Genomic DNA, 27510 nt, shown 5'->3' with positions numbered 1-27510 from the left:
GCTGTCCCGGACAGACGCGAGGACGGCTCGGGATCAGGCTCAGAGCCCCGCGTTTCTCCGCATCCCCATCCCGCATCCCCGTCCCGCAGCCCGGTCCCGCAGCCCGGTCCCGCAGCCCCGTCCCGCATCCCGGTGCCGCACGCGGGCTCACCTTGTTGGATGCCATCTCGCTGACGGAGCGGTACGTTTGGATGGTCTCCAGCTGATCCAGGCACCAGTCGAGCTCCTCCAGCGTCTCCATGGCCAGCTTCTGGTAGGGCTCCTCTGCGAAGAGGCACACGGACATGTAGTCGGGCTGGCGCTGCGGCCGCCTCTCCATGGCGGGGCCGCCCGAGCCAGCGCTGCCGGAGGTGCCGCTCCGCTCCCTCATCACGCGGCCGCCGCTGCGCTGCCCCGGCCGCCGCCAGCGAGTCCCCGCCCGCCCCGGCCCCCGCCGCGCGGGGAACCCAGCGCCCCCGGGCAGGGCAGGGCAGGGCAGGGCTGCGGCTCGGGCAGCGTCACCGCGGCCCCCCCGCCCCGGCTGCTGCGGGGATCGGCCTCCCCCGCCGCTCGCGGGATGCTGCTCCTGCTCCCGAGCCGGCCCCGCTCGCCGACAGCCCTGAAGCTCAGGAGTTCTGCTCCCCAAGAGCCCTGCTCTCCGACAGCCCTGCTCCCCAAGAGTTCTGCTCCCCCACAGTCCTGCTTCCCATTAGCCCTGCTCCCGGACAGACCTGAACCCCAACAGCCCTGCTCCCCATCAGCCCTGCTCCCCAAGAGTTCTGCTCCCAACATCCCTCCTCCCCGACCCTGCCTGCTTCTGCTCCCCAGCAGTTCTGCTCCCTACATCCACCAGCTCTGCTCCTCAGCCCTGCCTGGTCCTGCTCCCCACTCCTGATCCCACTCCCCACTCCTGGTCCCATTCCCCACTCCTGATCCCACTCCCCACTCCTAACCCCACTCCCCGCTCCTGGCCCTGCTCCCTGTCCCTCCTGGCTCCCCAGCTTTGCTGGCTCTGTCCCCATCAGCCCCCCTGCACCCCAAAGCCACCATCCCTGCTCCCCGAGCTCTCCCACCCCTGCCAGCAGGGCACGGCGCTCCCGAGCAGCTCTGGGGTAAAAGTTAAGGTTTCCACAAGCGGATACAGTGAATCATAAAATCTCCCCATGAATGTAACTGCCTCTCATAATCCCGGTAACATATGCTCATCCCATAAATCTGTCAGAGCTAATGGATTCAGCGTTCCTGCCGGCAGGTACCGGTGACATCACGGGCAGGATTGCTCAGCCACACTCAGCAGCTGAGCTGGAGCTCCAGCCAGTCCCCCTGCCCTCCCTGCCTCGTGTCCCAGAGTCCCCAGGGGAAGGAGCTGCACCCTGTGCTGGTGTCTCTTCCCAAGGACAGCTCCTCTCTGTCACTCACCACATCAGTAAAGCAGCACTGGAGAGGGACCTTCCATTAAGTGATTGAGAATAAACGGAAAATAAACCCTGCCAAAGGTAACTCAGCAATAAACCTGGCACAGGCAGGTCTGAAAGCTTTGGTGAATCCCAATCTGTGGGGCATTGGAAGTTAATGGTTTTTTTCCTGTGCTCACAGAGCTCCAAACATTCAAAGTTCTCTCATTCCTGCATAATCACAAAGCAGGTGAAATTAGCCAAAATCACACAAAGCTCAGTGTATTTTCCTTTCTCCCATGAGAAATTCCCATTCCCACTGAGGGAATTTCTCCCATTCCCTCTCAAGCATTTTTTCATGTAAATTAGTGAGAAGGGCTCAAGCTACTTGTTGCAGAAAATGTTTGGATTGATAAACCCAGCACAGGTAAAATCAGTTTAGGAACAGGTAAAACCCCATCTCAGCCCAAGTAAACCCCACATGTTCAAATCAAATCCTGCGTCCTCCTGCTCTGAGGCTCCTCAGGAAGCACAGCCACGGCATGTGTGCATTCCTGGAGGAGGAGAAGGAACAGGTTCACAGGGACTCTGACACCAGACCCTAATTTTAGCCTTTTGGGGGATTTCCAGCCTTGCCCAGGTCTGCAGCACCCGCTGCCACTGTCACTTCACTTCCAATCTTCACCTCGGAAAGAGCCATCAGGGAATGCAGGAGCCAGAACAGAAATCTGCTCTTGATATTGAAAGACTCACATTCTCCAGAGCTGATATTCAGGATATTCCTTTACTCTGTAATCTGAGTTTTATGTAATAAAAGGGGAAAAAAAACAAACCTAAAACAAGCAAAGCTATTTTGTATTAGGGATATTGAGGTGAATTAGGAAACATGAGGGCTTAGGGGGTTTGGCTGTAAGTATTTTATATTTATTTTTGGGTTTCAGAAGATGAGCTAAATAAAGAGTGACTATTTTACACACTGGCAATGTTCTCTGGAATTTTTAGCAGGGCGCATCAGGACCCTCCTTCCCTCGGTTTCTGCCTCCCTGCTTCATTCCCAGGAGGTTTCCTGAAGGAATCCTGGGAGCAGCAGGGATCCCTCCATGGTGTACTCATGTACAACACTGTCACATGCTGAGCCATTGCACTGAAACCATTGAGAGGCCAATGGGTTCATGATTTAAACTCGGATATTTTGAAAACGGCCACCTAAGATACCTCCAGTCATTCCAATGGCAAAGACACAATGAAGTGAGAGCAAACAGCTCTTGCTAAGGATCATTTTAAGGGGAAAACTGTGAGTTCTGCTGCTGTTCCAGGGCAGAAGTGATTTTAAAAAGCACCATTCACATGGTGCTTTTAGAATTTGCATTTTTCCTGACACTGGCCAGCCTGCCCACAACTCCCTCTGGCCCTGGCACCAGCGAGATGCAGCACCTGCATCCCTGTGCAGCTCTTCTTGGTGGTTTTGGCTTTTGACTCATCCCAATCTTTTATTTTTCACTCATTTTCTCAAGCAAGCAGCCTGGTGCAACGATGCCTGCGGGGTGTGTGCCCTGCAGCTCCTCCTGGTGCCCTCCGTGGTCGGCGGGCAGTCATTTCTGAAGCAGCTGCTCTGCTGGGGCAGGAGGGACGTCACAGGCACCACATTCCCGCTCATTTCACGGAATCACACGGGCAACAAGAGTCTCTGTCCTGGCCCACAGCAGGAAGAGGGCCCAGCTCAACCCTTCCTAGAAGCTCAGAGCTGTCCCTGAAGGCGCCGAGTGACGCAGGCTGAGCCCATCACCCCGGAAACCCCAACTCTTATCAAACCAGCCCTCCTTGGCTGTGTGCGACTGCACCAACTCCCTCTGATGAACCTGGGGGTATTTGCAAATAAATTGTGAAAGCAGAGGCTACAGTCCCACTCCTAAGGCTAAATTTGCTTTTAAGACCAGCATGTGAAATTAAAATATACCCTCCAAGTCCCCCGTGAAATATTTTAAGATCCACAGCTACCCCAGAATGACAGCCAGATATAGAATCCATTAGGAGTTGCTCTTCTACCAATCTAAAAACTTTGTGTGGGAATGATCTTAAAATAACAAATATTTTCTGGCTTTCTTCGTATTTAATATTCATGGATTCCAGATAATGGTTTGGGTTGGGTGGGAACTTAAATCCCATCCAGTTCCACCCACGGGCAGGGACACCTTTCACTGTCCCAGGCTGCTCCAACCCTGTCCAGCCTGGCCTTGGACACTTCCAAGGATCCAGGGGCAGCCACAGCTTCTGTGGGAAATCCATTTCAGGCCTCACATGGGACAATTCTTTCCCATCTGGTTCCATTCTCTAGCAGTGGGAGCCGTTCCCTGTGTCCCGTCCCTCCATGCCTTGTCCCCAGTCTCTTGGAGCCACTTGAGGCCCTGGACGGGGCTCTCAAGAGCCCTCTCCAGTCCAGGCTGGCCACCCCCAGCTCTCCCAGGCTGGATCCAGAGCAGAGGACAGGGATGAAGTGCCCTGGGATCCTCTCCCTGAGCGCTATCTGCTGTTGCCACAGCGACTCCCACAAACAGTAAACACAAGTTTAGATGCTCCATGAGTTGTTCTTTCCCTGAACCCAACGTGAGCGTCCCACTGACATCAGCAGAGCAAGTCCCCCTGCCAGAAACGCTCCCAAAGCCCGGCCAGTGGCTGACTTCCATCACCTTCCTGGTACAGCTGAGGCACGAGGGCACTGCTGCAAACACTGCTGCCATTTCGGGCCCGGGGCTCCTGGAACACTTCAGGATGCATCTTCAACCATCTCACATTGCAGTTTATATTTGGGGGTTGCATAAGGCGAACCCGTAAATTACAGCGGTGCTTTGGTCATGTTTGCTGGGGTGAAATCATTGCTGACACAGAACAGGGAAGTGAGGAACAACAGGAGTTTCAGTTTTTGAATCCTACCCAGTGTTTGCGCAGGAGGGCTGGGGCTGGTGGCACTCCAGCAGGAACTGAGGTGACATTTCCTCACAAGACCTGAGCTGCTGCCAGTCCCTCCGAGGACAGAGGCAGCCCTTGCCTCGTGTTTCTCTGCTGGCACTGGGAACGCTCCAGTGTCCTGAAATGCAGCACCTTTCCAGTGCCAGGATTCTGCAAAAACTGCATTTTTGGTGGGTTTTGCCATCTGTTCCTTTGCCAGCTCGGCAAGGTGATGGAACACATGGAATCTCTCACTGCAGAGGTGACTTAGCAGCCCCTTTTTAGAGGCTTTTTCCCACTTACTGACATCTCTGTGCTCTCTTTTTCTCACACACAGTTGTTTAGGTTTGAAAATCCCTCTCAGACCATCCAGTCCAACCATTCCCAGCACTGCCAAGGTCACCACTGACCCACGTTTCCCTGGACATGCTCCAGCCCCTCAATGTCCTTTATGTCATGAGGGACCCAAAAGTGACCCCAGGATTTGAGGTGTGGCCTCACCAGTGCTGGGTACAGAGGAAAAGTGAGAGCTGCTCATCAAGATGGACTTGAGGCCATTTTTCCCTCTTGAATACTTGGAAAGTGAAAGGTTTTGGGGAACATCCTCTTTTCTGGGAGTAGTTCAGTGTAAGGAGAAGCACAAACTTCACCCATGTCACAGATGGGAAGGGAGTTGATGGGACAAACTCTCACGTTTGGCTCCCCCCAAACCCCATCTGTGCCATCCTTCTCGCAGCAGAGCTCCGGCCCCTCGGGCCTGCAGGGATCTGAGCACGAGGCCAGCACTATCTGCAGCTGCAGAGTTCCTCTCCTCACCCACAAACCGTCCCATCACGTCCCCAAGTGCCACAGCAAGGCAGGAGGGTGGGCAGAGTCCCCAGCCTCCGGGACTGAAGGCTTTGCCCTCGGCTGACGCAGGACATGAACCGAGCCAGGAAACATTTTGAAGAGAGATCCAAATGCCAACATTTCAAGTGGGGTTTATTTTCTCTCTCCTGATTCCCTCATGATTCTCTCTTGTCACCCTAGTCCTGATAAATACAAGCACTAGGACTTCTTCTGGAGGGACGTGCAAAGGCCATAAAGCCACAAGAGTTTTAAGGCCAAAACACCACATCCCAACCAGGTGAATTGAAAAACTTGGAGAACAGTTGTAGTTCTCTTTCCAGATGCCAAAAACCTCAGCTTTCCATAAACCAGGAGGAATATTCCCAGTGGGATTGCATTGTGAACAGATTGTCCAATCTGGTGAGCAAGAAATGTTGAAGACAAATATTTGCCAACATCCTTTCAAACTCAGCTCTCTTTAACTGTTAAAGATCAAATTGTGGGCTCTCTGCACTGGTAAAGTCTCCATTTCTACTTCTGCAAGGAAAAAGAAGAATTCCTTCTACTGGATCAAAACTTTCCTTGTAAACCTTGGGAATGTGGAGCTTAAGACTTAAAAAAACACCCAAAAACTCTGCCAAAAATTCCAGGAGGAACTTCCACATGGAAGGTTAAAAGCAGCTTCCAGCAGTTCTCCCGACTTTACTCAGTCTGTCCATCCTGTTCCACATGTTTACAGTGCCATAAGACATCTTCTAAGTTATTTACTCTTTGTTTCATCCTGGCTGCAATAAATTGGGACTATTTATAAAGTTCTTCAGTGTTTGGGGCCGTCCTTCCCAGCCAAAGCTCCAGCTGCCTTTGAAGCAACAACAGCTGAGACTCGAGGTCACCAAAGTGATTTTCCAGTGATTGCAACTGATTTAATAACATATTATCAATCTATCTAAACCTTACCTCAACAATTTAGACTCAAGATAAAATCTGTTGCCCTAAAAGGAAAATAAATAAGAGCAGTTGCTCCCTTTTGCCTTGGAAAAGTTTTGGATTTATTCCTAAATCCAGTGTGTAAAATGTGGCACTGAAATGCTCCCCCAGTGTTGGACAAGCTGATAAAATTCCACAAAACCTAAAGCAGACAAACACTGATAAACCCCCAAAATGAAAATCCAAGTGTTACAGGGGAAAATGTTCCTTCCCTCCAGGAGTGACAGGGAATTGGGTGAAGAGGAAGCAGAATTGGGAACGGAGCTTCTCCACGGCTCTTGGGTGAGATGAGGATTTTGGAGTCCTCATGGACGTGTATGGCCAGGTGGAAATGTTTATCCTGGGGCATGAAAACCCTGCTGTAGAAAGGTCTGACAGCACAGTCCCAGACTCCCAACTGGAAAACACATTAAGGATACAACTTTAAAACGTCCCTAATTCCCAGGTGAAGCCATAGGACACAAGCCCAGAGTTTGCACTCATGAGAGGACCTTAAACCAGCCCACTTTTAATTATTCTCTGTTTATGACAGAACCCCAATTGTTGTCATTACTGCAGATGACACAAAAGACTGGGGGAACAGGCAGATGCTGGAGAAGATCATATGGATGGCAGATGATTCTTTGGGAGCTGATAGAGCTCATTAATGTCACTGAAGGCCTCATTTGCATTCCTCACTCCTTGGCTGCTCATGACTAAGAGCTCGTGTGGGGGGAAGGTGGGAGAGGACCCCTCTGGGGGAGAGTCCATCCCAGCTGATCCAGCAGCTGATCCCACCTGGGCTTCGCTGGGAACGGTGGGATCTTAACCCCTGGGGCAGGGGAGAGGGCAGGGAAAGGGAGGAGAGAGAAGAGGGAGAGGAGAAAGGGAAGGAGAAGGAAATGGAAAAGAGATGGGGAGAGAAGGAGCAAGAGTAGAAGGAGAAAGAGGAAAAAATGAGAAGAATGAGAAGAAAAAGAAGGAGAAAGGAGGAGAAAAAGATGGAGAAGAGATGTGGAAGGAGAAGGAGAAGGAGAAGGAGAAGGAGAAGGAGAAGGAGAAGGAGAAGGAGAAGGAGAAGGAGAAGGAGAAGGAGAAGGAGAAGGAGAAGGAGAAGGAGGAGAAGGGTGCTTGGAGTGATTTACCAAGGCACCCACGTGGCCATGGCTCAGATAAAAGTCCCACAGATCCAGATGACCAAAGGCCCGCCCATTCCCCAGAAGAAAATGGCTCTTTTACCTCCCCAACACAAGGTTCATTAGCAGGAATATCACCCCACATTAATGACTAACCAGTGTCAGAAAATGGCTATTTCACCTCCACAACACGAGGTTCATTAGCAGGAATATTGCCCCACATTAATTACTCCCAGTGCCTAGCATCACTTTAAAACCCCAGAGCACGCTGAGTAAAACAGGTTTATCAACAAAGGACATGCCAGAACTTGGTGGAAAAGGGCCCTGTGCAGGCTGGGAGCCGTTCACCCTTTGCCTTCCCTAATGGAGCTGTGGTTGCTCACAGATCGTGTGGACATGTTTACATATTTATCCCTCACAATGCCGAGGGAATAACTGACACCGGGTGATTTATTTGTTTAATGTATCCTGTTAGCGATTCTGAGAGCTATTTCCTTGAATTAAAGCATTGTTCTACCAGATCCAGAAAATATTCCTGTGGAAATCCTTCTGTTGGACACATTTGGAAATTCACATGGAAAACAATCAAAGGCACAGAGCACAACCCCCGGGATTCACTTCAAATCTGCAATGAAATGTCCAAACCTTACAGCACCACCTCCCAAACTACAAGCACTGAAAAAATCCTGTAATTCTGTAACTACAAGTTTCTTTTACAGATCTGATGCCTTGTGAAGGTCGCCCTAGAAGAGAGGTTGGGCAGAGCTCCAGAACAAAGCAGGGATTGATTCCAAGGATCTCCTCCATGGATCCACCTCGGGCAGCAGCAGAGCCCAGCCAGGGCTGCCCCCAGGATGAACCCAAATGGCCCCAAAATGCACGAGCGCTGCCGGGGTCTCTCCCTGGGCTCAGCTCTGCTCCATGTGCACATTGCAGTGCAGTGTCCAATCCCACTGCAGCCCCTGCAGTCCCACCCTGCTTGTTTTTCTCTCTGCAGCCCATGGGCTTTGTGCTCCTGGCCTGGGATTGGGATCATTTGTCCTTGGTGCCCAGCTGGAGCAGGAATTGTTTTGTGTCCCTGCTCTGTGCAGAGCTCCCCATCCCCTCGTGTGAAGCCCAGCCCCACACACTAAATGTCATGGTTTGGCAGCTCAGAATGTGAAAAATAGAAAAGCCAAAACCTGAGGCATCAGATCCCCCCTGCACCTTCCAATATCAACAAATCTACAGAACAGATTTCTTCCCAAGCACAAGAGCCACAGGAGCACCTGAGGAAGGTGTGATTGGAAAGCAGGGGTGATTAAAAAGGTGTGATTGGAAAGGTGTGACTGGAAAGCAAGCAGCACCACCCAGCCCCGCTCGCTGCCAGATCCCAGTGTGCTCCTCCTGCAGCTCCTACGGACACTCCTGACCCGCCGGAGCGCGGGGCTGGATGAGGAGTGAGCAAAATCCATGGGAACCACGGGGCCTTCAGCTGCACTGCCCCTCCTCCCCACCGTCCCAACACAGCCTAATTATATCTTTTGCAAAGATAAGTGCAGATGTGCTAAGAAAGGCTCGGAGCCCCAGCGCCCGCGGAACAGGTGGAGCCACAAGGCTCTTGAGCAACTCCCCAACAAATGGACGAGCCTGCCCTTCTCCCCTCGTCGTATTTTTGGGACTCCAGTCCGACCAGTCACTCGAGCTGTCCCCTCTCAGGTTTCTCACACCTGCAGCCTCCCTCCGGCGTGCAGGGGAGGCGGCAGGGAGAGGAAGGGCTCTTTGTTGGCTGGGGAGTGGGGCCAGCGGGTGCCCGAGCTGGGAACGCCGCAGCCAGAGCGGGCACGGGCACCGCATGCAAATGAGCACAGAGCTGTCTCCAGTTATTCTTTCAACAAAAAAGTGCTTTGGAAATGTAGATTTTTTTTCTCTGCTAGCCAGCGTTAATACACGAGATGGGGGCAGAAAGGCCTGGGAAGTGAAATCCCTGCGGAGAGAGGAACGGGATGAACTGGCAAAGCCACTGGCAGGGGGTCACTGAGGAGGTGGCACTGGAGGAGATCCAGCTGTGGGGAACACGGATGAAATCTTAACAGGGGCTCCAAAGCTCCAGGAACAATGGGGCCTGTATTCAGGCTGGCTTCAGAGATGAGAGGGGAAGATAGAGACAAAAAAATGAAGTGAAAGCTTTCCACTGCTAATTGCGAAAAATGCCAGGAAATGAGTGAGCTGGAGCTGCCAGGAATAATGTGGGAGACTGAAATTGGGGATGAGTGTTTGACATCAGCTACAGCCTCTGGCAAAATACAGCCAAGATTTTGGGGGGCATTTTTATTCTCTTTTTTCTTTTCCAAACAACAGGGAGCAGGAAAAAGGAACTTTTTGGTTGGATTGCTGAGGAGCCTGGCATTCTAAGTTCCCTAATTAAAGACAGGTCCTTTCTGGGACACACCATTCCAGCTGCTGGGAAAACTCAGCCCCAAGAAAAACGTCTCCAGAGCTGCTGAAGACGTCATGGCAGTGATTAAACAGCACTCGCCAAGAACATCCAGGACACATCCAGGTCCAAACTGGAAGATTCTGGGAAGCAGGAGGAGATGTCTCACCAAGAGAAGGCACAGGGAATGAAAAGGAGAAGGAAAAACCTCCTGGTTACAGGGAATGCCACAGAAATGGTTGCAAGAAGGAAGAAGCCCCAGCTTCTGTCACCACAGGGAATGAAAAGGAGAAGGGGAAACCTCCTGTCTGCAGGGAATGCCACAAAACCAAAGGGCTGCAGCATCCCAAGAAGGAAGAAGGCCCAGCTGGGAAGCAGAGGCTCCCAGCGAGGGGAGGAATTCCTGCAGTGTGACTCGGCTGGGCCAGAAGAGCAGCAGAGCCGGGGCAGTCACTCAGTGCCATAGTAGCAGTGATGTTTCTGAGTCAACAGCCCCGAGCCTGAGCCCCGGGCCAGCTGCGGGGTAATCCGAGCGGACTCCGAGGCAGAAATGTCCCTGTCACTGCCCAGCTGGGCTATCTTTAGCCAGCCCGCAGTTAATCACCTAAGCACCGCAGTGGAAAGTGGCTGGGAGCTCCGAGGGGCGATCCTGGTCTATTCTCAGTGCCCTGGGATGGGCTGAATCACCCTCCGGAGCTGCTGCCGCTCTCTGCAGCAGGCTCCTCTCTGTCCCAGGCACAGGAAGGGACCCCCAGAGGTCACCTCCCACCCACAGAGGGACCATCCCAGCTGAGCACCTGCAGCAGCAGCTGCAGGGCACTGTTGGACACCCCGCAGCCCCCCTGTCGTCAGCCACCAGCAGCCTTCACCCCCAGCCTGGCAGCCTGCTGTGCAGCCATTCCCAGCCCTGCCATGTGGGAATGTTGTGGGAAACGGTGCCCAAGGGCTCCCTGCACCCAACCATGGCCCTCCACGTGCCCAGGGCCAGGCCACCCTCCAGCTCTCAGAGGAAGACATGGGGCCTTTCCAACACAACTTGCTTTGGCAAGTCTGCACCCACCATTCCCAGTCTTCTTTCTTGTCTTTCATGTGTTTGGAAATAGACTCCAGAGAAAAACCTCAGTGACCTCCCACTGATGAGAAGAGTCTGACCAGTCCACAGCTCCCCTAATCTGCTCCACCCTTCCCAAAGATGAACCTTTTTCCTGTTGTCACCTTCCTAAGCACCACGATTTTTATGGGCAACTCACGTTGACCTCACAGCTTTTGCAGCCTGACCCTTGTCCAGTGATGTGGGCCTGGACACCTCCACCTCCTCCAGGCTGTCCCCAACTGGCTGTTCCCTCGGTGTCCTCCATCCCTTATCTTCCCAAGCAGGCTGGGGGATGAAGGCTGAGACAAAAAAACTGCTGACTATTTTGGTCTTTCCTGTACCATTATCATTAGGTTGTTTCACTCGTGGATCAACACTTCTTTTCTGTATTTTCTTTCCCTGCTCCATACCCCCACTGGAGTCTCCTCACCACTCACAGCTTCATCAGCCCAACATCCTCCACATGCCCAAAGTTTTCCATGCCTCCCTTGTTCTCAGTCTTTCTCACTCTTTGCCTTCTCCTTTCTTGCATTTTGACTCTCTGAGAAGCTCCTTGCTTCACCTTGCTTCCTTCCACTAGAATTCCTGATCTTCCTGCACAACAGGATGGTTTGCTCCTGAGCTTTTCTTCAAAAAGCAGCCATCACTTAAGACTGGTCTGTAATTTTTAGGTGGCTGAAGTGGGATGAAATTAATCTTATGACAATGACAGTCCTGAGAGCAAGTGGGAGTGGAAGGCCTGGGCACAAACAGAGGAGCTCGTGCAGAGCCCTGGTGCTGGCCAGTCCCAGTTTGATCCCAGCTCCTGTAACCCACCCCGGGGCGAGCAGCAGGACATCAGCCATGGGGCCCCATGCTGTTTGGGAGCAGAAATGAAGCATTTTTAGGGAGGTCATCCCCAGAGGTCAGCCTGGAGCAGGAGCCAAGGCAGAGGAAGCCGGTTAGGGCAGAACTGGACAAACCTGCGGAGTCCTGACTGCACCCACCAGTACTGGCTGGGGTGCTGGATCACCACCCAGGTCATGAGAATCGGGTCACCGAGCCACCAGCAGGGGCTGGCAGCTCGCTGAGAGCCACGGGCTGTTGGAGGAGCCAGGACTGCCCAGCAATTCGTGCACAGCGCCGTGACTGCGGTTCCGCGTCTCCAGAGCTGGAGAAGCCGCTGGGTTTGGGCAGGCCTGGTGGGAATGGTGCTTCCCAGGGAGCCAGCCCTTCAGTGGCATCAGCCAGGGTTCCTGGGGTGGGCAGCAGGGCAGTGCCAACAGCATCACCCCTCCCAGGAGAGGATGGGAATGCTGCTTCACATGGAAGAGGCAACAGCAGCCGGGAAAAGCACTGGGATAAGCTCAGCAGACGGATCCAAAACTGGAAGCTCTGAAGTGATGGAGGAGTCACTGCAGTTTTTCAGGGATAGCCCCACAGACACCTTAGAAACAGACTGAAAAATGCAGTGATGGGGCTACTCAAGTACTGCCTTTCCAAGATCCCAAATGTTGCTGGGAGTGGAGGGCCTGAGCGTCAATGGGCATTGCAGAAGATGTTTCACCAGGAATCATCATTCCCACACAATAAACAACACAACATCTCCCACAGAGCACTGGGAACTCTTGGAAAGCAGCAGCTAATAAAAAGTCTTGCTCCTGAATTAAACCCAAAAAGCATTTTATATCAATTTTGTGTGTTTTAACGCGTCCGATTGTACGTCAGCCCTGCAAAGCTCAGCTTTGAAGATGCTACAGGGAGAGATGAAAGCTCCAGATTCCCAAAGCCAAGCTCCACTGCACCTTTCTCATGACAATGAGCTGCAAAAAACGAGGCGTGAACACCAAGAACACCTAAAGGTGGCTGATAGAAGTTGATGAAGCTTCCCAGAGAGGTAATTTCTGATGTGGAGATAAGCCTAAAGGTTTAATCTGAAATGCTAACGAGGAAGGAAAACTGGAGACATTCTGAGGAAGGATTTCAGGAGATAGCATCTCCTGTAGGGTGGGATGGTTTTACCACAGGGCAATCCCGTTTCCCAGTGTCCTTCCCCCTGCAGGGAACAATGCAGCCGAGGTGCCACAAATCAGAGGGGTAAGTGACAGTGCTTTTATGGTGCCAAATGGAAGTAACAAAATGCAGGAAGCATCCTGTCAGATGTCACTTAGCAGCGCTATCACCGGGGAATCTGGGAACGGGATTTGCCTGCATAGTAGGAATTCCTCGGTCCACCGAGAGGGAGAAGCAGAAATGGCAAGAGAGGCGGAATCTAATCTTGGCCTGTCGAATGAATGAAAGATTCCTCAGTTCCAACTTTATCTCGGGGTTTGGCACATTATCCTTTCACTGACCACGGTGATTGCTCCTTGCCCTGGGGGATTCTTGCCTTCATCACAAGACAGGAGGAGAAATAAGAAGCAAGAGAGGAATTCTCCTACTCAGGGTCTAACAGTGAGTGCAGAAGGTGGACGGAGCACACAAGGGAGGGAGCTGCAAGGAGAACACTGGGAGTGATTTCATAGGGAATTTAACACACTTTGAACACACTGCTGAAGACAGAATTTCCAAGGTCAGGAGGGATTTTTACATGAAGTGAAGCCCCGGCACAGCTTTACCCCCCACAGTCCTCAAAGAGCAGTGAGAAGAGCCCAGAGAGCTGCAGGCTGGGATGGAGATGCCCACTGGTTTGGATGGGATGGAAGCCTCCACCCAGCCCTAGAGCTGAGCCTGAAGATGTCAAATCCCAATCCCAACTCCCTGCAAATCACACTGTGCCCACACTGTTTCTGTTTCTCTAACTAAACGAGGCCAGGCTGGGTCACAGCAAGCACATTTTACTGTGTGAGCAGAATTGTTTTCTTCCCGAGCACACATGAGTGCAGGGCTGTGAGAAAGCCCTGGAAAACTCAGGATATGATGAAGCAACGACCTTGGTACCCACCTAGGATTTACCTGGGCACTGCATTATCTCATTTGCTGCATGTGGGGAGCACTGGGGAGCTCACACGTGCGGGGAAACCAACTTGGATCCTGGAAGCAACATCCTTGTGCTAACGAGGTGCTCCACCTACACTAATTAGCCCTGCCTTTCAACAGCCTTAATTAGGTGGGGCACCATCCTGGGCTGTTGTGGCTGGACGCCTTCCGGTTCTGGAGCTGGCTCAGGCACAGCCCGGCCGAGGATTCCTACCGGCAGCTGGCTGGGCTGGAGAGGGGCTCTGCTTGTGCCAGCCCCCAGCCGAGCCCAGGGGCTCTCCCCATCCCGAACTCCTCCATCCCCAGCTCCCTCCATGCTCACATCTGTGCAAAACCACCTCCTGCACCCCTGCAGGCGCCCCAAAACCTCCTCCTCTGAAACCTCGAGCTGACTTTCACAAGAGGCCCAGGGCACGGAAGGAACTCCCCAGCCAGACCACACAGCAACGATCTGAGCTCAACCAGAGGAAAAAACAACCCAAAGTCTGAGAGATGCGCAGGATTAACTGTGCTCTGTGTCACCGTTTCACAAGAGTTTGGCAAACCACGGGCAGAAAGGTCCTCGCTTGGATCTGCCCCCAAATCCAGGTGCTGCTTTCATCCCCACACCCACCTGGGGCCATTAAATCAGGTTTTAACCTGGACATAATAAAACTTCTGGTCTAAAGAGTCTGTCAAGAGTGAAAGTCATTTGTGGTGAAATAAATGCTGGAGTAGGAAAGGAGGAGGAACCTCAGGGATGAATCCTGGAAGTTCAAAGCACAATCCTGGATCTACCTGAAAAGCTCCACTTGGTCACTGGCATTGGATGCAAAGACAAAGTTTATTAATAATCCTTAGCTCTTCATGAGGAAAATGATTCAGAAATGTTAAACAAGGGGCAGAGCAGGGCTGCCCACATCACCTGAGCCACGTAGAACAGGCCACTGGTAAAATGTTAGACCTGCTCAAATCAGGTTCCTTGGCTCCGGGAAGGTTAAAAGGGCACAATTTAACACTAAATTTGCCTCTATTTCCTCTCAATTTAATTTCCTGAAGTTTCTCAATATGAGAGTTAAGAATGTGGTTTCAGGAAGCATCCCAGCTATAATCCACAGGAATCCTTTACGGTACATAGCATTCTTTGTGTCCCCATGCCTTGCTCAAGCCATGGAAAGACAGGACACAAAGTCACCCCTTACATTGTGAATGAGCATTTCAATGATATTCATTATAAAATATAACAAAATTGTGGTTTTTTCATGGCTAAATGTAATTACTTGAAAGCATTATCCTTTAGGATGGCAGCTTAAAAACCTGCCTCAGTTTGGAGTTTTAATCTGTTTTCCTGCAATGGGTATTTTATGTACCAATGGGAAATGTCAACCCCGCCGACTCACCTCGGCTGAACTTGGTGCCCTTGCTTTGCCTCTCACCGAGATGCCTGGGACTGTCATCCCCCAGATGAAATCCAGGGATATCTGCAGGGAGCAGAGTCACCCAAGAATGCAGAATGATGCAAAAAATGGCCTGCTTGGAGGGACTGGGCTGCGGAGTGAAGCCGTGAGTCAGCGCTACCGGCGATCTGGGATTGCAGCGTGGGACACGCGCGAGCTCGGGGAGCAGAACCAGCACACAGAGCTTGGACAACCTCAGCTTCCTCATCCACAGTCCTCCAGCTTTTAAAAACGCTGAATATTTTGCAGGTGAGCTGGGTGGTGGCTCCCCAAAACACACAGGTTTTGTCCACCCCCACAGCGTAACTCTGATTTTGGGGTGAGCCTCAAGCCCCAAACTCAAACTCCTCCGTGGCTGACAGCAGAGCTGAAACTTCCCCGTGCTAATCCTGGGTATTCATCTCCCTCCTGCACAGCTCGTGACTCACTGGCCTTTCTGTTTCCCCAAGTGCACGTAGAACTTTTGGAATAATGAGCTGAAAATCACGGACTGAGTCCCACGGGGAACGGGGTGGGGAGGAAGAGGGAGATGGCAGGAGCCTACAGAGCAGCATCATTTGTTTTGACAGCTTTTAATGTTCCATATTAAACCCTGCACGTGCTGATCTCCGCCTGGGAGCTGAGGCCAGCACACCCTGGCTGTCTAAAAGGTGTGTTTGGGACACAGGACCACATTTTCCCCGAAATTACCAGGGAAACAACATCAGATTCATTCCCTGGTTATCCATAATCAGAATTTGATATTATAGAACACCAGATATTAATTTATTTGTAAGTTTTTTTTCTAGATCTGGACTATTTTAGCCAAATGTGAGGAGTCCTGTATGACAACATTCCTTAAACCTGGGGTCAGTCCTGACCCAAATCCGATTTTTACACCACAGAGATGCCTGGAGGGGTAGATGGGGACAAACGTGACCCAGTAATGACAGGCAGACTTGAAAGTGTAACCACTCCCCAAATGGCTGCTGCCAGCAGAGCTGAGAACAGCCTTTCACTCTCAAAAACCATTTGATTAAAGCCCTCAAAATACATTGATTTAAGCACCTCAATCTGAGTTCAAAGAAATCAAAATGTCAGCATTAAAAGCACCTCTTATTAACAGTTCCAGTTCAAATATCAGATAGAGCGGACATGGAAATGGAAATGTTCCCCACTGAAGGTCAGCTATGGCTCGGCCTGCTGGGGATTATTCCAGGGCTTACTTTTCCTGCTCTGAGTTTTATACTCTGAGGCATTTTCCAGAATTTCTTACATTTAGCAGCATAAGAGGCACGTGGTGTCAGCCTTGGCCAAGGTCTCTGCGCTGTCACTCACACTGTCAGGAGTTCTGTGCAGGAAATTCAGCACAATTCCCAGAGTTTTGGTGGATTTCAGGCTGATTTCAGCACGTGAGTCCCCACTTGAGGCAATGTGCACCAGGAGCTGTTCTAGCGGCACTCAGAGCCACATTTGGAAGTGTCACAAAAGAGGGAGCAGCTGCTGCTGGAAAATGTGGTGTGAGCAGCATCTCTGCCTGGGTCCCTCCTTCCTGACCTAGAGAGGGTGAGGAGCAGCTTTTTGGATTTCACGGGATGATCCCACTGGAAGGGGATGGAAATGTTGAAAAGCTGCGTGCAGTAGAGTTGAAACCCAGGAAGCTGCAACAGGGATTTTGGGAAATACTCAGCAGTGTTTGAGGAGGAGCTGGATGGGGATCCTGTCCCACAAAGTCTGAACCAAATACACTCCAGTTCAACTGGAAACTTCTCCCTGAAGTTCTCTTCTTCAAGAGGATCTTTGGGAAGAGAAGGGAGGGAAACATTTCACAGCTGTCAAATGGCAGCAAAGTCCATTTCCAACAAACCCTGCACTTGTGTGTGTTTATTCTTGGAATTCTCTTAGCAGGACTGGCCCCACGCTGTGCTCAGTGACAATCCCCACAGAACAGACGTTATCCCACATCCTCTTGGGCTGTCCCAGACCAGCACAAATGCTCCCAGCATGGATCCAAACGTCCTGTTCTCGAGTCAGCAACAGCAGGGACACGATTTTGGGTCACTTCTTGTAAAACTTGTACAGGGAATGAGGCGGGGAGGGAGAGAAGAGGCACAGGAAAACAGGCTGGCTTTTTCACTTCCCAGAACTCTCCCCTGGCTTTTTTCAGAGAACACAAAGATTCCTCTGATCAACTCCTGCTTTTGTCAGCCTAATATCTGGTATTTAAAGAAAAAGACATTGCTTGTAAAATGTGACATTTCAGAAGCATTTTGGTATGAAGTGCTAAGCCTGACCAACCTCCCTAAACACACGCTGGAGGCACGAAAGGTCTGACTGGGTTGGACCACTTGGAATGGAAACATTGGGGTGTCTGGAATATGCTCCAGGGGACCTGGCAAGCTGCAGCCAGAGCCTCTCTCCAAGGGCTTGCAACCTGGAGCCTTTGAGGTCCAGGGAAAAAGTGTTTCAGAAAGCTTTTGAAGAGTGTGAAGGTGTGGTGGAGGAGTTTAGCATGCACAGATGATTAATTTGCTCCTGGAAAGGGAGATTTCTGACAGCAGGATATTTATACTGGAATATCTACATTAAAATGCACAGTCCCTTTAAAATTCAATTTAACCATGGAGTTCCTTAGCACGGAATAATGGATCTTGGATCCCAGCAAACCTTGGGTCAGATCCTGCTCCTGGCTCATGTTTGTCACCTCCAGAGGCACAGTTCTGATTACAAAATCAAAAGATATTAATTGTCAAATCAACACCCTGCAGGATTTTGGAGGGGTTTTTTTAATTCTGAGTTCCTAAAATGATTCTGTGCTCCAACGCACAGCAAAGCCAATCAATGCTACTTTTGGATGTGAGAATATATCCCACAGGGAGGAGAGGTGTATTTAAATAGTTTTTAAAGGCTACTACTTAAAACATTTAAATGTTGGTAATCATACATATTTACAGTGAACTGAATGAACTTTGAATAAACTGACAGGTTTGATTAATAACCATAAATAATTAGCAGCTGTTTCCCTTCTGTCAAAAAAGGTATTGCAATTATAGCATCCTTAAGGCTGTCATTTACAGGCACTTCTTGGAGCAAATATTACAATGAAATGTTTCATTAACTCTTAGTGTAACATTCCTCCCCGCTTGCACAATGATGGTTACATTAATTAGCACACCTTGCTTGGCTACAGAAATCATTTTTAGTTCATCAGGAGATGAAACTGGTGATAAAAGCAGAACATTTCTGGGTGAGTTGAACATCGAAACGATCAATATGTTCATTATTCAGTGACACTGTTTGGCAACTGCAGAGCGTGAATCAGAATGGAGGCAATTCCATATGGAATAGAGGGAAAAGTTCCAAAGCAACCCTTTGCTTCCTCTTATAATTAGACCTTGATTTTTTTAAGCTCTGAGAGTTTTAATCTTTTTAATTGTTATTTTGTAATTGCAGGGTTAAGTTTGGTCAGCAGAATGTCGCTGCAGAGGACAGCAAATTCCAATTCTGCCCTTCAGGAACAGCCCTTTCCCCTCTTTACATTCCCCTCCAACCTGGAACCAACCGCTGCTCCCACCAAGACTAATAAATATAAAAAAATATTTAGGAATTCCTGCCAACTACAAACCCAATTATTTGGCTACTGAAAATCAGAACTCAACGTTCAAAACACCTTTTAAAACACAAGAAGAAAGCAACTTCCACTGGGAGCCAGGTCCTGCAGGAGGACCAAGGTTTGGCCTTTGGGGCTGGCTGTGGGATGTGAGCAGTGCAGTTCCCTGGGAATGTTCCACAGGCATTTTGGATGCAGCTTCTCCCATGGTGTGTCCAGGACAGAATGCTCTGCACTGAGGAACTTCCCAGAGCTGTGGGGCCGAGGTGCTGCTGGGGGCTTTGGGGAGGCCACGGCAATCCCCAGTGTCGGGAAACGCTGTGACATGGAAGAGGAAAGGGCTCAACCAGCAGGACACTGTTCATCCCCGAGGCACGCACAGACCGTGCCCTGCGACCTAAAAAAATAACCCGGCCTGCCAGAGGTTTGGTTTGGGTGGTTTTGTTTGGTTTGGGCTGTTTTTCCCTCTGATCCAGGACACAGCTCTCATTCTCATCTGGAACTGATTCAGGGTGCCGAGGAGTGCGCTGTCAAAACCTCCCCCAGCAGCCCTGACGGTTGTGTGCAGCAAACAAAGGAGACACAGATTTTATCAGCGCTGATATCAGCCATGGCAGAGCCCAATTGTCTCCGCAGGGCCCTTCCTTGCGCAATGCAGCGGGACGGGAGCTGGGAACGGGACCTGAGCTGGCCCCAGGGAGCAGAGCGAGCCAGGACACAGCGGGACCGTGCCACCCGGGTCCCTTCCACAGGACAGGAGCTGGGAACGGGACCTGAGCTGGCCCCAGGGAGCAGAGCGAGCCAGGACACAGCGGGACCGTGCCACCCGGGTCCCTTCCACAGGACAGGAGCTGGGAACGGGACCTGAGCTGGCCCCAGGGAGCAGAGCGAGCCAGGACACAGCGGGACCGTGCCACCCGGGTCCCTTCCACAGGACAGGAGCTGGGAACGGGACCTGAGCTGGCCCCAGGGAGCAGAGCGAGCCAGGACACAGCGGGACCGTGCCACCCGGGTCCCTTCCACAGGACAGGAGCTGGGAACGGGACCTGAGCTGGCCCCAGGGAGCAGAGCGAGCCAGGACACAGCGGGACCGTGCCACCCGGGTCCCTTCCACAGGACAGGAGCTGGGAACGGGACCTGAGCTGGCCCCAGGGAGCAGAGCGAGCCAGGACACAGCGGGACCGTGCCACCCGGGTCCCTTCCACAGGACAGGAGCTGGGAACGGGACCTGAGCTGGCCCCAGGGAGCAGAGCGAGCCAGGACACAGCGGGACCGTGCCACCCGGGTCCCTTCCCTGCCACAGCTGCCTGGGTCACTCGGAACGAAGCCACCATCAGATAAACCCTTTGCTAACCCTGCTGGATCGATGGTTTATCCTGCATAGTGCGTGTGGGCTCATCAGTGCAATGCCAACCTGACCACAAACCCAGAGGTCTGGCTGTGTGACCCCTCCAAAACTCATCACTGCTGCTGTCAGAGCAGCCCTGCTCCTCCTGGCAAGGCAAAGCTGCTCCCTCAGCTGCCTGAGGATGCCATCTACGTGTGTTCTCAGGGCTCAGCTCCCACTAATGCCTTAGGATTTAGCTTTTATGATTTTTAGATTTTTACTTTGTTTTTTTTTTTTTTTAATATATATTTTTCAGATCCTGTGCTGCTTTAGCATGCTAAAGCTCCATAGCCTGTCAGCTACTGTTCTCCCATTTTATTCAGACAAAACCATTCCTCTCTAGGCCTGAAACTCTAGGACACCTCTCTGTCTCAGGCCCTGAGAGATGCAAACAACAGTGAATTGGGGGGGGGCAAACTGAGAATAAATTACTTCATTAGCCGAAGCTGTAATTGGAGGATTAAGCCCTGATATGTAAACGGACCAAAGTCATAAAAGTGTGAAAATCTCATGACCCTCACCCATCTTGGGTGTAGCCCTCAGAGGCTTTTGATTGCCCAAGGTGTGCCCATTGAAGGCCTTCAATAAATACCTGCTTTTATTCTCTTAATTTTCTGCAGCCTCTGTTTCAGGTAGCCACTCCAAGGCATCACCAGCCCCTCGGGAGCCTGTCCAGAGCCATTCCTGATGGGAAAAAGGGAGCAGAGCTGCCTCCAGCCCTGGGCATGACCCAGGCAGCCTCGGGAATGCAGCGGGCCAGCGGGAATGCTGAGGGAGTCCCGCACACCCGGGGCTGCAGGAGGCAGCTGGCCCCGGGGAGTGACAGGCTCCTGATGGCAGCAGCACGTGGAGCATCTTCATGTGACATCCACAGGTGGGGCGGAGGGGAAAACAGTTTTTATCCGTTGCTATGGAGTCATGATTAGCTTGTGTGTCTTCAGAGCCTGCCGAGGAGAAATGAAGGCTATTTTCTTATATAGATGTCATGAAATCAATCCCGCAGAATTTCGGGAGTCAAAGGCTAAGCAGGTTTGCCTGAATGCCTCCTGTCACTTGATACACAAATAAATCTAGCCAGGGGACCTGAAACAAGTGTCACTTGTCAGCCAGAGCCGGGCTCACAAAAATGACTTTTTAGTCTGGTTCGGAGCTGTTTATGCACACAGCAACACAACAAACGTGCGTTCAATAAAACACAGCAATTATCCTCACCCAAAATGAGCCTTAAAAAATGAAGCAAAAAACCAACCCTTATTGCAAAGGGTGACTTCAGAAGAAACTTTTCCCTTATTCTCTCCAAATGCTAAAAGCAAACCTGATGTTCTTCTTTTAAAATGTGTCTGCCTCTAGCTCTTTGGCACAGGTTTGCTGCTGGGAGGGCCGGCAATCTATTTAATGACTGCATTGACGTCAATAGCATAACTGAAATACTTACTAAGATGCATGAGTCCAACTTTCGGGGGGTGTGTTCCAGGCAGGCGGGCGCAACACGCGGAACGGACTCCCGGCAGGAATGAACTCCCCCCGGAGAGCCGGCAGGAGGCTCGGCATGGCCCCGGCATGGCCGGAGCTGCCTCAGCCCCGCTCGGAAATTCGCCTTGAAAAGCTCTTTGCATCTGACAAGCAGCAAGAATCGCTTCAGAGCTCACCAGCCATCGTTTAGGCGCGTCATTAAGCTCATTATCTACCTGATTTCTCACTCGGTTTTGGTTAGTTTCTGAATAATCTGCATCGTGCCTGCGCCGCAGCCTTTAAAAATAATATCTGTAGGTGCTCACAAGCCTCCGTTTGTGCACGCAGCCAGTGACTGTGTGGCTCAGCTGCTCAGGAACTCCTGGTTCCTCTGCACTCCTGTACGAGCCCAAAGCACCCCAGCCACTTGACTTTTACAGTCGCTCTCCGAATGAAAAGGTCAAATCTCCAGCCAAACTCCCAGCAAAGGAACCGCATTTCAAAGTGAATGCCCTGCTCCGCGTGTGCCCAGAGCCATCCCGCACGTGCCAAGCACGGGAGGATGGTGCAAGAGCAGCAGCTCCGTGCTAATTACCGGGGATTCAGAGATATTTGTAACCCAGAGCTCACTTGGATGCACAAGGCTCCTACAAAAACTTGTGGCTCTCAGCAGCACGGGCATTATCCAGTCTTTGTTTATGCTCTACACAAAGGTTCGTGCCCGAGTCTGTGTACGTCCTACACCCACAGGAAAAATGAAAGACTGCGAGTTTGGAGGTCGTGTAAAGGCATGTGAGAAGAGCAGACAAACGTGCCGAGGTACAGGAAAGCAGAGCTAAGGCACAAGGAAGAAAAACACCGACCCTTCCCTCCCATCCCCAGAGAGGAATTTGAACAAAGCTTTAATCCCCTGAGCCCTGAAATGCTGCAGGTGACATATCCCAAAGGGCAGCGGCCCCCAAGCCTGGGGCTGCGGCAGATCAGCAGATTGTGCCATTAACTGTGAGGAGAACTCACAATTAATTGTGAGGAGAACTGTCATTAGTGAGTGCTGTTTGATCCACAGCTCTGTGCTTTGCTCCTGTCACCACTGGTGACATTAAATGTGGCAGTGCATCAAACAGGAATGGGAAAACATTGCCCATCCCAGGACTGATGGTGGGGGAACAAAAGAGGTCGGGAAAAGTTTGTACCAAATTTGTGGAAGAATGAGAGGCTTGGACTGACGGTGGCAGCCACTGAAAGGTGATTTAATTCAGAGGGAAAAAGGGTCACTGAAGGGAATAAACATGGAAGAAGAACAAAACCAAGCAGGAAAAGCCAGACTTGCTGCTGGTTAAAGGTGTTATTGGTTGAATCATTGGGTAGGAGCTGCAGACCTTTCACTGGGGCCAGGGGAGGGGAGAGCTGGAGGGAGAAGGGAAGGCGCTGACCGATTCCTGAGCCCAAGGTGGCACAAAGGTCACCCAGAGTAACTGTGGCAGAGGCCACACTCAGCAGAAACAAAGGGGGACAGGAGAAACCAAGCTCAGGAGAAAGAGCCCTCAGGGACACTGCGTGACACGGTGTCTCATTGTTGCTGTAACCCAGAGGTGGCCCCGCACAGCTGCTGGGGATGCCACACACACGCAGGAACCCCACAGCACTCCCACCATCCTGCCCAGCTAATTAAGGATTGATGGACTTTTGCTATGGCTTTGTGTTTCCAGGTTATGGTTTCTCGGTTAATTCATAAAAGTGATTTTGTGCGTTCCTGTGAGCTGCAGCTATAACAAAATAACAGGAAAAATCTGCCACATTTACTTCAGCTGATACCAAGGACAAAACACAGGATGTTCAATCCATATTCCCCTTCCTTCTCTGGCTGTGCTTGCAAGGTTAAGAAAGCTCTGAAACACACACAGTGACACCAGCAGTGCCTTTCAAAGCCCTTTGTCCCAGGAAAAACCCGGCCAAAAGATTTTCTGCTTAAAGAAAATGAAAGCAAAAATGAATTTCCTCATTTCACCACAGCTCACTTATTCCACCACGGGCCTGGGTCCTCAGTGATGCAACACCAGCAACAGATTTGGCTGTTGTTGCTTGGAAAATCCTGGAATATTCCAGCTGGAGTAAATAGCTGGCGTGTATTCCTTGCAGTGCAAATGCTGGATGTAATTTGCTTCCCTCCAGGGCAATTTTATTAATGCAGCCTCGTTTGCTTTAAGCCCTGAGTTCTGTATTTCTCAGAACAGGATATAAATCACCCCATTAATGACAAATCAAAGGAGACATCCACAAGATGCTCACAGTGATGTCAAAAGGGGTTGTGGTAAAGCCGTGAACCAACTGGTGACACTGGAGGGTTAAAATCAAATTCCAAGCTTCAACAAATCTTGTGAATCTAAACCCAGTCCACTCCAAATACAGTCTTTTATCTAGAGAGATGTGAAGCAGCCTGGTCCCAATCAAAACACGACTGCTTCCTTCTGCAGAACCTTCAGGAAAAACACTCTGCATCCTCTCAGCCGCTGGCACAGAACTGGAATGGTTCTGATAGGAAAATCTCTCCTTCAGTTCATCATTTCCAAAGCAGAAGCCATCAACGGGGAAAAAAAAGGTGCAAACACTGAAAAAGTTCCTTAAAAATCTCTGTCCTTGCTGAATTAAATGGAAACTTCCTTAGAAAGTCAAGGGTTGTGATTGTTTTCTGCTGCCTGGAAAGGAAGTCAGTGTGACAGTGGCTGTGAAGAGGCAGAGGAAGGCAATGACCTGAATTTAACCAAAACCCCAGGATTTTCTACCCATAATGCCAATATTGGTATTTCACGTAATTTATGTAGGAAATCATGCAATTTCCTATTAATCTCAAAAATGCATCTCCTTCTTACCTACAAAGTGTCACAATTTACCAAAGCTGTAATGATCCAACTCACTTTTTAAGATTTTACTTGATGATTTCACCTAAAAGCAGCTAAGAATCATGGTTAAAAACCTATTTACTTGAGGGGCCACAAATCCAACCTTTACAAGGTAACACAACACTTGCTCTACAGTTCTGTGTGTCAAATACTTCATTACTAAAGGAATTTTCATATATTCCCAGCATCAGAAGCTTGGATCAGCTAAAAAGTACCAAGTGTCCTACAGCTCTCGTTTGAAATAGTGTAGAAAAATATCCCCAAGGTGTTAAAAAGTTGAGAGCAACTTTTTCCATGGAAAGTGTTAAGAAAATGAACCTACAAATTCCTGGAAGGGCATTCTCTCCTCATTATTAGATTGTCTAACTTATATAAACAGATCCATTGAAATGCTAGGAAATTTTCCATGATTTTTTTTTTCCACACAGGCACAGATTCACAGCTTTCCTAGACCCAGCTTTAGATCAGGTGATGAGTCCCATTCTTGCTGGCTGTGACAGAAAGAGAAGGAGTTTAAGATTGTGTTGTCCAGTTTTGTTTTTGCATCAGAGGTTTCCATCTCCCATTAACAAGTTTGGAGGAACCTAACCTGGAAGTGTCCAGGACTTTGTGTGTCCCCTGAGAATAAATAACACAGCAGGAGAGGAAATGATAGTTATCCAGGCTTCACACACTGTGAAAATTAAGCTTTATTAGTCCCTCCAAGCATGTAATTATTGGAAGGGCTGAGATTAAACCTTACAAATGGGCACTGATCCAAATCTTACCTCCTTCTCTCCGGAGCAACCTTTCAAGTAGGGCCAGCTCTGATCCCGAGCAGGGTTCTACAGACCCTCAGCCTGCCTAAACCCAGGTGTCCAAGCAAATAAACCTGTCCTAAGTGATCAGCTTCTGCTGCTCATCCTCGTCTTCCCCCTGCCTGAGCAGCCCTCACGGTGCTGCCCACCCCACCTTGCCCTGGCACCCCCTTCCCAGAAGGAAGCCAAGGAAATCTCACCCAGGAAAGGTTTGAGTACACAGATCACATGGAAACAAACTGAAATAAACAGAATAAAAAAAGACCCAGCTGTGCCTGAGCCTGTTCAAGGCTCGTAGGCTGGGGCTTGTCCAGGCCTGTGCTCACAGGGACTCACAAGAACAGCAGCCACTGTGGCCATGACTATCAAACCAAAATCATGTTCATCTCCTGTGCTAATACCCCAGCAGAAACCCCAAACCAAACGATTAAAATAACAATATTTGGAGCCTGATAGTTCTCTCCTGTGAGTTTTGCAGGAGGAACCCAGACCTGCACCGGGGAGGGGGCAGGAGAGCAGCTGTGAGCAGAACTGGGCAATAAATGTTGTGGGCAGCCCATCCCCAAATCCCACACGTACCTTGTGGGTTCACTCTGGAGACAGGTGGCTGACTCGTGGCTGGAGATCTCCTAAGAGGGAAAAAGAATTCTCTGTCAGGAGGTGGGATTTTATCTTTCTAAACCTTGCCAGCTCCCCCAGTTAAAAATCCTTTTCCATTCTCCCAAAAAAACCCCAAACACTTCACAAAGATTTGTTGAGCAGCATTGACAGGTCTGTTAGGAAAAGCCAGAGATGGCTGCTCCCTGCCTTTTCCATGGGCTGGAAATGAGGAGAAATGTGCCACCATCCCATGCTGCCTTTGCAACTTCATGCCTGAAGGCAGCAAGGGCGAGGCTCTGGTGGCTCCCCCACAGCCAAGGCCTTTTCCCATAAAACCTTTCCCTATGGAGACTGGAATGGACCCTGAAGTGATGCCAAGCTGCTGCAAGGCAATGCCACAGGTAAGGTCAGAAATGTGCCTTTAAACCCTCAGTTAACACTGGAATTGCCCCTGAAGCGAGGAAGAGGACTGCAGTCACTACTGCTTAGCTCTGAAACAGCTGAACGACACTTCACGGACTCTGAGCAACAATCTCAGCAGCAATTCCTGGATTTTGGAGGGACCAAAAGCTATTTGAAAAAAATTGGTTCAAGTCAAGCCAACAGGGTCTGACTGGAAAAAGGTGCAGATTCTCTCCAAATGTCAACACAGTTCCCTGTGAGACTTGCCAAACAAAACTGTTACTTTTTCAAGCTGAAACCATCATCAGAGACTTGCTTTCTAAAGGAGTTAAAAAGAGTTGACACCAAAATCAAGACACTTCAGTTTGGATTCACTGCAGTACTTCAGGCTGACCAGAAATGAAACTTTGGGCTTCTGCTTCCCTAAAGAAGTTTCAGATCCATTTTAACTGAAGCCAGATTTCCCCACACTCTCCCTTCGCCAACCTCCTTCCTAACCCCAAATTTCGGAGTCAGCCACTGAACTGCAACATCCATTATTCGCCAGCTCTCCTTTGAAGCTGGAATCAAAGCAGGCAGAGCGGCTCAATTGTGCTGCAATTGTAGCTCCGGGGGGTTCTTCAGAAGTGCTCCGGGAAGGCCTCGCTGCCCAGGTGAGGTCTGGAGCGCAATTCCAGCCCTGCTTCCAGCGCTCCGAGCCGCCGGGCCCCGCAGCCCGCTGCGGCCGCGGCCTCCCCGGCATCCCAAGGCTGCTCTGGCAGGATGTGCAGCACCCGGGCTCTCTGGAGGGTTCAGCACAGGGCACACACGCTGGGCGCCCAATTCCCTGCAAATGTGCCCCGACCTGCCTCTGCTGAGCCTTTGAAAAGCCAAATCTCGAAATCTCTGAAAAACAGAAACTCCCCGAGAGGGACAGCACGCCGCGGCTGCAGCACTCCCAGAGCCGAGGGATGCAAGCTCCAGGGATCTCCAAGCCCTGAGCTGCACAGACATGCCTTTGGGGGGGTGGGGAGGGACGAGCCGCTCTTCCGTGCGCTATTCCCCGCTCCAGGGCCGGCACCGCTGCCGCCATCCTCAGATCCATGTGCCCGTCCTGTTTTGCGGGCAGGGCGCGGGATGGGAGCGGCGAGGTTGGACAGCGCTGCCCTCGCTCAGCCCCCACCGCGCTGCAGGGCTCCCGCTGCCCTCCGTCCCTCCTGCCGCAGGGCATCACACCGAGCAGCCTCCGGAT

The 27510-nt window shown here is 50.8% G+C and overlaps 1 protein-coding gene across 9 annotated transcripts in view; it reads right to left on the bottom strand.

Moving 5' to 3' along the window:
- Positions 1 to 27510, bottom strand: part of PDE4B (phosphodiesterase 4B) — a 171357-nt gene that overhangs the window by 26733 nt on the left and 117114 nt on the right. For 4 of the 9 annotated variants that reach the window (XM_039711700.1, XM_039711699.1, XM_039711701.1 and 1 more), the window contains 2 exons: positions 25857 to 25906; positions 152 to 264 (listed from right to left, as the gene is read on the bottom strand). In XM_039711700.1, coding sequence (XP_039567634.1) covers positions 152 to 264; positions 25857 to 25906 — 163 coding nt within the window. Of the gene's footprint in view, positions 1 to 151; positions 265 to 1052; positions 1072 to 3671; positions 3717 to 20720; positions 20794 to 21563; positions 21825 to 25856; positions 25907 to 27510 lie in introns of those variants that run through there. The other 5 variants (XM_039711704.1, XM_039711705.1, XM_039711703.1 and 2 more) reach the window with 5 other exon arrangements.

This window comes from Passer montanus, unplaced genomic scaffold, assembly GCF_014805655.1.
Source record: "Passer montanus isolate IOZ18808 unplaced genomic scaffold, ASM1480565v1 scaffold25, whole genome shotgun sequence".
Taxonomy (NCBI): Eukaryota; Metazoa; Chordata; class Aves; order Passeriformes; family Passeridae; genus Passer; species Passer montanus.
This window is presented reverse-complemented; position numbering and strand designations above follow the sequence as displayed.